This window comes from Eschscholzia californica, unplaced genomic scaffold, assembly GCF_041429995.1.
Source record: "Eschscholzia californica isolate CP2 unplaced genomic scaffold, dmEscCali1.0.p SCAF_2, whole genome shotgun sequence".
NCBI lineage: Eukaryota > Viridiplantae > Streptophyta > Magnoliopsida > Ranunculales > Papaveraceae > Eschscholzia > Eschscholzia californica.
In genome coordinates, this window is record NW_028238309.1 from 41056853 (window position 1) to 41067581 (window position 10729).

At 36.4% G+C, this 10729-nt stretch overlaps 1 protein-coding gene across 1 annotated transcript; it reads left to right on the top strand.

The window, feature by feature from the left end:
- Positions 1-7342: 7342 nt before the first annotated feature.
- Positions 7343-10326, top strand: LOC147557954 (transcription factor MYB64-like). The gene is made up of 4 exons (XM_086658970.1): positions 7343-7658; positions 7776-7842; positions 8042-8168; positions 9490-10326. Exons 1-4 carry the CDS (start codon positions 7343-7345, stop codon positions 10324-10326), a joined length of 1347 nt encoding a protein of 448 aa, XP_086515096.1.
- The last annotated feature ends 403 nt before the right edge of the window (positions 10327-10729 follow it).

Sequence of the window (10729 nt, forward strand, 5' to 3'; positions counted from 1 at the left end):
CGTTTGATCATCATAAAAACGTGTCGGTTTCGGTACTGAAACAATCAAGTGAGGGTTTCGATGCTAGAGATGTCTCTCTATTTCACGATTTTTAGTGATGTATAGCTGACCTGTTACATCTGGTAGTTAGCTTCTTTCTGATGGTGCAACTAGGGTTACGTGAGGTGCACTAGTGAAACCCTAATTTACCAGTCGAGAAGAAACTCCCAATGGGGATTTCCTCGACGGGTTAACTAAGGTTTTTGGTCTTGACAACCGAGCTACACTATAAAAAAGAAGCTAATAATTGCACCATTGATAGTGTCTTTCCTACAGATGTTTGTTTTGAGGAATTTTGGAGAAGAATTGAGACGAAAGCTTTATAGAGACGCAATAATTTGTGTTTCCTCTTGCTAGTTCTTTTTATTATGATTTTCTTTATCATATGTTTTGGATTGGAGATAATCCCTTATTTGCCTCCATTATGACAAAAGGAGTCTAGCTTTTGGGGGGCGCACCCTATCTTTCTTCTTAGTCCAACGGGGGTGCTCTAAGTCTCTGTACTTAACTATTGTATTTGATGTGAAGGCCCTCCTAGCGGGCTTTCAGACGAGTTATTGGTTTACTGGCTGGGGCAGAGTCGGGAGCGTCTACTAGTAAATGGATCCCGGTTGCTCAATCATTTGATAACCAGAGTCATTCTTTGACAAATGATCACAATGAGTTCCCGATTCCACGATTTAGTTCGTAGTTTTGACGGTTGGTTGTTATTCTTTAGTAAAAATGGGTGTAAGAAGAAGAAATTTTAGGGAGAGACGAGATAACCACCAACCTTCTCTAAAATCTTGTTCTTAGTCCTATCTCAAGGAGTGACTTCTCTACCCTGAGATGAATAATATTTATTCTATCAACAACAAAAGAAGATTAAAAGATTCCAGATAAGAAGAAGAGATTTAAGAGAACGAAAGTGAGAGTGGGAATAACCCAACGCTTAGTCAAACTAAATTTATCAAATTAAAAGGGAATAGCGTTTGGTTAGGGGAGTTGAGTATGTTTTTTCCGGAAAACATTATGGTTGGGGACACGTAAACATTAGGAAATGGAGATAAAACTTTAGGTTTATCACTTTAGGGTTGTGTTTGATAGGTAATTTTCCAGGAGAAAGTAGAAAGTTTTTCTCAAAAATTTACATTTTCCTTCTGTTTGGCAGCGAATTTGGGGAAAAGTAAGTAGAGTGTCACGTGACTTACTTTTCCCAAATTTCCCCAAAACTGGAGGAATTTTTTACCCATGTCCTAATGAAGAAAAGCTTTCTCCGCTGGGTAAAAAGATGTAACAACTACCCATCATTCAATTCTTCTTCCCATCTCTGTGTTTTGCCTTCATTACTACATTTTCTCTCTAGTTTATTTCCATTTTATTTTCAATGTAACTAATTCAAAGACAAAACCTTTTTGGATTTCAGAAACATCTCTCTTGGTTCTAACCATTCTCTACTAGATATAATGATCTCTGGTAAACCAATTCCAACCATTAAGAACCATTTTTGATCTTTCATCTTGTCTTCCTCTTCTTATTCATTCTTCTCTCTTTCTCTCTCTAGACTCCTATCATCCTATGTTATGTTTCATAACATATTTTCATGGCTACTACTGCAGAGATCTTCCATAACAACAACAACCAAGTTAATAGACAAGAATGATGATAACAATCTTGTTTGTTTATGTTTAATTCTGATATTTCATGAATTTTATGTGATGAGTTTTAGTCACAATCACCACAACAAAAATTTCATTTAATAATTGGTAAACTGAGTTGGGTAATTTTTAAACAGAGTTATAAAGATGATCCGCTACCTGGGTATCAGCAAATCAGGTTAAATAACTTGACTTCATCAGAAAATTGAGATGGATTTAGGTTAGGCAGTATGAAATGGTGAATTGATTTCTTAAAGCTTAAGCTCGAAAATGGTAGCATCTTTGAGGACAAAGACATTATCTCCTAATCCAGCTTTGGAAGATCATAAATCTATCTCGAGTTCTTATATAGATCATATAACTAATCTTCAATCATCACCATGTACAACTATTTTTAGAATTTTAGGTCAAAAGTTCTTGGACAGATTAAATTAATTTGCTATATTTGTATAATTCTACTCATGATTTTTTTTTGAGAGATTTTACTCATGATTTGGGATATTGAACTTATTCACTTCTCTGATTATGTTATTAATTTATTTGACGTGAATTTTTCGTGAACCGAGGGTTAATTTTTGTTTTAAATAATTATTTCTTTGGCGAACCAAACAGTGGAAAATATGAAAATGTTTACAATGAAACTAATTCTCGGAGAAAAAGTTTCTCCGAGTAAAATTTACCCTATTTTTTTTCCTTTCCCCAAATTGTTATCAAACACAGCCTAAATACCTTAAATATATGGATTTTAAATTTGAAACTCAAAATTTTGAAGGGCTGAAAGTGAAATTGTGACGCCCCCTTTTCCGAATCACGATTTGCCATGAAAGTTTATAGAAGGAACTCGATCTAAATCCTACTTAGACAAGTCTCAGGTTTAAACCCAAACCAATACTCTCATCATGGATTACAAATTAAGATCAAAAGTAGCAGAAATCAAATACATTTTAAATCTTTTCTGAATATGTCATCATCGGACATGCTCAGAAAATGTGTAACCCAAAAATAATTTTGATAAAGTTAAAGATAACCTGAAATCACATGTCAATAACAACAAAGTCAAAGTGACAAGGTGCATAAAATTTACTTGTGTACAATCACAAACAAATCAAAAAACGATCCTAAACTACTCTATACATACATAATATTGATGTTTGTGATAACAGAAATAAGTCAAAATGTAGGAAAATTTATTAAGCTTATATAATGTGAGCTAACGAAGTAAACTATGTCACTCTAGGTCACCAGTACCTGAACAAAAACAAATTAAGGAGCGAGATAACTCAAAAGTCAGCCCAGTAAGATTCACATCTAATTACCAACACCACACACACACGACAGTTTGATGTACAAATAGTTTTAAGTAATATATTAATCAAGAGATATCATTATGCACATCAAGCAAGCAATGCAACAAGATATATAGTTCTTCTAGTTTACCAAGATCACGACTGTATACACGCTCAATTGGGGACACCTACTATTCGGCTAAGATGATGTAGGCCTATGTTAGTTTGTAGGCAAGTGGTGCCTTATCGAAGCAAATGACTACTGTAGTGTACACATTGATGATGCATAAATTGTCCAGACATTGACTAACGTCTAAGAGTCAAGAACATGCCTGAAGTTCGACGGGTCAACCAGGCTTAAGGTAACATAATAGCTAAACCCTCGACACTCTGTCACCTACGCCCCTAACTAGGAAATCGGCTAAAAGTATCGGTCATGTTTCGCCCCCGGCACAAACAGATCAGCTCTGGAATCCTCAAAGGAATGAGGGGGCCTGCGTAAGTTAGGCCGATGCCTCACACCCTAAACTGCGGAGGCAGAAGCGCACCAACAGTTTACCAACTTAATCTCGGAATCTCCTTAAAGATTCCAGTCGGCTACAGATCTTAAGTGTTTAAGCAAGCTTGGACTTCAAGAGTCTCAAAGGATGAAACATCTCCTAGAAGATTTATCACCTCGGCAGGATATCTACGAAGGATCCTTGAACTTAGGAACTTCTATTTATCCTAGATACGAGATAATTACAAGCGAAATCCTAACCACGACCAGTTGGAAACTTCCCTATAACGGTGGATTACAACCACTTCATCTAGACCGTCTAATCACAGTCGACTTACTTCAGCCTATAAAAAGGCCCCCTATCGTCTTCCACAAGACAAGTTGAAAAACACAAGCACTTTACATTGAGTTCCCACAACTCACCCCCCAAAAGGTTCAATCAATATTCAATCTTTTACTACAAAAAACACCCTGATTATCTTGAGCGTCGGAGCGGTTGTCGAACCCTTTGCAGGTTTTCCCCCAGGAATCAAGAGCTGGAGCAAGGAACAGGAGCAGGAGGATGGAGCGGGAGCAAAGAACAGACGAAAGGAATCTCAATCAACCTACTAGAGTATTCGATCATATCGGACGTTGTCATGCATCAATTCCCTGTTTCATGCTGATATAACGGAAGACTATTTTTTGACATCAACACACATGAATCCACGTCTACCCCTGTAAGAGTCTATGTAACTTCCCCTTCGTCATCATCGCCCATCGGGCTAACTTGTGATCTCAATACGCATCGAATAATTAAGCTCTCCTAAATAATGATAAGCTTTGAATATGTCATGACTCACCCAAACAATTGTAAGAGCATCATCGTGTGGTAGAGTCATATACTCGTGACGATACAACTATCTCTTCATGAGGAACGTCATATCTCAGGAAGATCTGACCTTACCTCTTAAGGCAGTTTATTAACAATTCGAAGAATACCCAAACATATACATCATCATAATGATATTGACCTGGATGACTCCCAAAGCTACAAGAGCAGAGACGTCCTGACAGGTAACATCCACCAAGGAGAATAACACTTTTGCGTATCAATGTAAGATAAACTTTTACGAATTTCCACTTTAATATTTTATAAGTTGAAGGAAGAAAAACAAAATTTGACACAAAATATTTGTCTTTGAAATTGAGAGAGATCTTCATCTATAATATCACTCTTTGATCGAATTTGTGGTTTTTTTGGTTCAATTGAAAGATATCATCTTCCCACATAAACAACATCGTAATTATCTTTAGACATAGTAAATGTATTGAATAAGTATCCAATAGAAGAAGAAAGTGATAATAAACTCTTTAGTTGTTTATTTGTAATGTTTATTGTTGAACTTGATTGTGGAGAAGAAAAGAGAAGTATGTTACTCAAATATTCAGGGGCTTAAAGAACAAGCGGGCAAAAAAAAAAAAAATTTCAAAATTTTAAATTATGTTATTATTCTTTCGAATCCCTCTGTATATCAATATTTAAATCAAAAAAATATTTCCCAATACCAATTTTGTATAGATAACGATAGTACAAGACTGATTTTGTACTATAGTTCCCCAACAAAAAAGACTCAACTCCCTTTAGCAAACGCCGGCGGAATGTGAGTATGTCGGTAAAAAGGGCGAGGGCATTTAAAATTTCCCATCAAGTCCAACTCAACACTGGGCTCAATTGATTAAGCCTACAGGTACAGACGCTTGGTTAATAGCCCATTTGCCTTTAGAGAGCCTATAGACATTCGAGTGCCTTTATCAAATCCAAGTGGCTATAGTCAAAGAAGAGACAAGGGCCTCGCTTGGAAGTTAGATGCCCAACTCGGAGTGGCTTAAAAATGCAAGTTATTCATTTTTCTTTCCTTTTGGCCATTTAAATTGACATAACTCTCATGAATTAAAATTTGAACTTATACACCATATGATTAATGTATTCATACTATTTTTTTGGGTTAATTCCGTTTTGGCCCCCGATTTGTGACCAACTGGCCGTTTTGGCCCCCATAAGTGTCCGGCAGTTCGTTTTGGCCCCAAAAAATTCCTAAATGGCCCCAAATTTTTTCAACCTCCCAATTTTACCCCCATGGCATTTCTGTAATTATCTTTTTTTTCTTTTTCTTTGTCCACCTCATCTAACAATCACCACATCACCTGTCCACCTCACCCTTCTTCTCCGGCGAAAAGTTGCCGGCCGGAATAAAAAATTCCGGCCGGCCACCTTTACCCATAAAAAAAAAAAAAAAAATTTTTTTTTTCTTCATCTTCTTCATTTCTCTCTCTTCTTCATCTCCTTCTTTCTCTCTCTTCTTCATCTCCTTCTTTCTTCTTCATCTCCTTCTTTCTTCTTCATCTCCTTCTTTCTCTCTCTTCTTCTTCTTTATCTCTCTTCTTCTTCTTTCTCTCTTCTTCCTCTTTCTCTCTAACCCCTCTCTCTTCTCTCTCTATAACTCCGGCGAAGGGGCGGAGCCCCTTCGCCGGAGAACCAGACCTTGAAGGTCTGGTTGTAGAAACCAGACCTTCAAGGTCTGGTTGTAGAAACCAGACTCGGTCTGGTTTCCAACCAGACCGAGATCTGGTTTCTACAACCAGTCCCGGTCTGGTTGGAAACCAGATCGGGATCTGGTTTTAGAACCAGATCCCGATCTGGTTTCCAACCAGACCGGGACTGGTTGTAGAAACCAGATCTCGGTCTGGTTGGAAACCAGACCGAGTCTGGTTTCTACAACCAGACCTTGAAGGTCTGGTTTCTACAACCAGACCTTCAAGGTCTGGTTCTCCGGCGAAGGGGCTCCGCCCCTTCGCCGGAGTTATAGAGAGAGAAGAGAGAGGGGTTAGAGAGAAAGAGGAAGAAGAGAGAAAGAAGAAGAAGAGAGAGAAAGAAGGAGAAGAGAGAGAAAGAAGGAGATGAAGAAGAGAGAGAAAGAAGGAGATGAAGAAGAGAGAGAAATGAAGAAGATGAAGAAAAAAAAATTTTTTTTTTTTTTTTTATGGGTAAAGGTGGCCGGCCGGAATTTTTTATTCCGGCCGGCAACCTTTCGCCGGAGAAGAAGGGTGAGGTGGACAGGTGATGTGGTGATTGTTAGATGAGGTGGACAAAGAAAAAGAAAAAAAAGATAATTACAGAAATGCCATGGGGGTAAAATTGGGAGGTTGAAAAAATTTGGGGCCATTTAGGAATTTTTTGGGGCCAAAACGAACTGCCGGACACTTATGGGGGCCAAAACGGCCAGTTGGTCACAAATCGGGGGCCAAAACGGAATTAACCCTATTTTTTTTTGTGTTTGATTAAAGAATTTATAATACATGTAGTTCTTATTTCAATATAAAATATTCGTGTTTATATATCGATATGAAAATCTTATAAGAAATTAAAGTTGGGTCATTTTTATGATATACTTAAATTTAAGTGTAGAGATAGTGTAAGAATATATTAGTCTAAATTGAAGACGAAAATTTGGTCTTAAATTCTCTGGCTCTCTCTCTCTCTTACCATTTTGATGAATTTTTTGAAAATTAAATAATAAATGTAATAATAATAACAAACTAATTACCCCCCATTAATCCCTCTCATTTCACCTTAAATTGGTCTGAGAGGAAGTTCAGACGTTACAACCGTAAAGAATCCTTAGCCGTTAGATCAATCCCAAGATCTACGGCTATTAAAACATCTGGCTTGTCCAAGCGCCGACTATATTAAGATAGTTTCTCTCTCCATCTCTCTCATCCCTCTCTCTCTCTCTCTTGCTTACAAGGAGTAGAAGAAGAAGAAACACAACTACCCTAAATCAAGCAAATTCTGAAGCGATTAGGGTAGCTGAAACAACTCAAAACAGCTAATTTTGATCATGGAAAGTGATGGTAATTTCATGTACGAGTTTATGAATAATCCTCTTCCTCCTCTTCCTACTACTACTCATTTGCTTAGAGTAGTACCTTCATCAACTCAACCATTAGCTGCGATTGATAGATTTCTATGGAGCTCAAATCATGACAAATTACAGAACCCAATGAACCCTAGAAAGAGAGAAAATCTTGTTTCTAGAAATGGGTTTTGTGAATTTAGTAGTAGAGGTGGTGGTTTATTGCCTATTCATCAAGATCATACAAACATTATTGGTCATCATGATCAACATTGTGAAAATGGAGAGTCTCATTTTTGGAGTACTAATTTGAATGAGATTAATCATAATAAAGTTGAAATGAATAATGGAGAGAAGAAAAAAGCAAGTGGTGGTGGTGGTGGTGGTGATGGTGGTGGAGTGAGAAAGAAACCACCAGCTAAAGGTGGTGGTGGGTCTTATTCTACTTATTTGATTAAAGGGCAATGGACAGATGAAGAAGATAGGTGATTAATTATCATAATATTCATAAGTAAAAAGTTTAGTTGATTTGCTTAAACCTAGATACTTTCTTTGTTTATATGTTCTTATAAACTTTACTACTAGGTTTTGCTATCCATTTTGTTCAAATAATAGATTAATTTGCATGCGAGTTTGTTAATAATATACTTTTTTTTTTTCTTTTTGGTGTTTGTGATGAATAAGGTTACTGGTTAATTTGGTGAATCAATATGGTGTAAGGAAATGGGCTCAAATTGCTCAAATTTTGGTTGGTAGGGCTGGAAAACAGTGTAGAGAAAGATGGCACAATCATCTCCGTCCTGATATCAAGGTTCTCTCTCTCTCTCTCTCTCTCTCTCTCTCTCTCTCTCTCTCTCTCTCTCTCTCTCACTCTATATATATGATGTGCTTGTATATTTGTGTAGATCTTAACATGCACTAATGTTTTGATCTTCTCATTTCTTATCAAGTTTGATTTTCTTGTCCCTAATATCTTTGTCAATGATTATCACTTTAGTTCCATGATCTTGTATAAACAAGTTCAGTTTTGTTGTTTTGAGTAACAAGAAACCCTAATTTACCATTTCTAGCTATCTGACGATCAGCCTATGGGTTATTAAATGTTGGCCTAAATTATGCTAGATCCACAAAGTCCTACTCTAGCTTGCATGACTGCTATATTTGTTAAGTTGAAAATCTTGAATATGGGTCTGTCTAAAATCCAAAGTATTCAGCTGTGACATAAAACATTTTCTAGGTTTAATCTGTGATATGGATTTTGTTAGTTCTTCTTCCTTTATCTAGTCATACCGTCAATGATGATCAAATGTCATTCAACTAAATAATGTATTTATTTGTGTTCTTGTGTGTATGACTATTTTGATGCATCGGTTGCTCGCATAGTTGGCATAGAATCAGCACAATGTTTGTTTGACATATTGTTTCTTATTGGGAACAAGAATTTTACGATGTGTGAACCTTCTGCCTCCACATTGCATTGCTCCATCTCGGCGCTTTTCTATAGGATTTTTGGGTGTTATCCATATATGGTGTGGTTGGTCATCCTCTAGGAACTTTCTTTTTTTTTTTTGTTGAAAGATCCCCTTGGTATCCTACTAGTGAGCTATTGCCTCACCGACTATCTAATCAGAGACAAGTCTCTACTCGTGAGAATTCCTTAGTTTGTTCTTCAACCAACAAGATCTCGTTTATTTTTCTAGTTTTCTTATACTTATTTAGAAGTTCAAATTCCTTATATATTTTTAGAAAAATGCAAGGGAACAAGAAAAAACAGGTAGACTCTAGGTAGAAATCTTATGTAGATTGTCGTGATTCGAGCTTTTGATGATTCAGATTAACTAAGCAACGAATCACGGCAAGCCACATACGATTTTTGTCCAAAGTGTACCTAATTTTTCTTGTTCTCTAGCATCACTCATTTTTCTAGACCCTCTGTCACCTACTAATTAACTTTTCAAGATAATTAACAAACAAACAAACCTAAAGTTTCTTTTCTCCTACTAGGGTTTTATTTACAATTTCCCTATCACATCATTCTCATGTTCCTTCCTCCTATTGTCAGTTCATAAGTATCATACAAGAACTCTTCTGTTATGGTGTTTAACTTATTCATAGTTTGACCTTATTTGCAGAAAGATACATGGAGTGAAGAAGAAGAGAGACTATTAGTTGAAGCACATGAAAAGATTGGGAACAGATGGGCCGAAATCGCAAAACAAATCCCAGGAAGAACAGAAAATTCAATAAAGAACCACTGGAATGCCACTAAAAGAAGGTTGAATTCAAGAAGAAACAACAAAAAGATTGCAAGTCAAGGAAAGAAATCTCACCCATCTATCCTACAAGACTACATTAAAACTAAAATCATCAATATCATCCCTCCTATTAAATCCACTCTCTTAACACACCCATCAAACCTATCATACTTGACAAATACCGAACCATCCGATTCATCATTCACAGACGATTCCTCAACATTAATCAACCAAACATACGACGATGAACTACTATTCGTACAAAATTTCTTCGAAAACCTAGAATCAACACCATTAGATGATGAGAGTACTTATATGGTGAGTTCTACAGATGAAGAACAAATATTTCAAAATGGGCAACTCCAAAACCCTTTGGTTTTCGAAGGACTAGATTCAGGTGAAGTCAATATGAATGATAAATATGTTCAAAACTCATCAACTATGGAAGTTCATCATGACAATAAGAACAACTTGGTACAAGGTGAGAATGGTAGCACATCAGTAGTACCAATGTATTCAGATCTTTACTTATCTTATCTGCTGAATGGAGTTGCATCATCATCTTTCATGGATGACTATAACAAATATCAGGTGAATAATGCTGAATTACTGATGGGTAATAGTGATGGATCAAGATCTTACAATGGGAAGAAAGAGATGGACTTGATAGAAATGGTTTCATCTTCTCAGTTCTCTCAAAACATTAATTATTAGTATTAGTATCTGATTTAGATTTCTTGATCTAAATGTAGAAATTAATAAGGGAATTTGTGTAAGTTGAGAGGAAAAGTTGTGAAGTTAGAAGATGAAGGTGAGAAGGTGTAGTTTGTTTTTGTAGAAATCTGGAGAGTAGAGAGAGGTGGAGGTTGGTGGTGTAAGACTGACATAGAGAAACTGCTTGATGGTAGTCACGTTTAAGCAAGCGTTTCTTAGATGTTATTATTAGGGTTTCTAATAGATTGTCTCTTGTTTGATGTTTTTTGCAATCATTATTCTAGTTTATGTCTTCTTCTCCCCCTCTCCTTTTCTTGTTATATATTTGGGCTCAACCCGAGGGGCCTTTAGCAGAAAATAATAGGTGCTTTTCGAATTTCTTTGACTCAAGTTGTTGGATAAT

Excerpts from the sequence above, each read along its gene's own strand:
- LOC147557954 (XM_086658970.1), top strand. The coding sequence starts at position 7,343 with ATGGAAAGTGATGGTAATTTCATGTACGAGTTTATGAATAATCCTCTT. Across the intron at positions 7,843-8,041 it reads TGGACAGATGAAGAAGATAG|GTTACTGGTTAATTTGGTGA; the intron begins GTGATTAATTAT and ends GTGATGAATAAG. Across the intron at positions 8,169-9,489 it reads ATCTCCGTCCTGATATCAAG|AAAGATACATGGAGTGAAGA; the intron begins GTTCTCTCTCTC and ends CCTTATTTGCAG.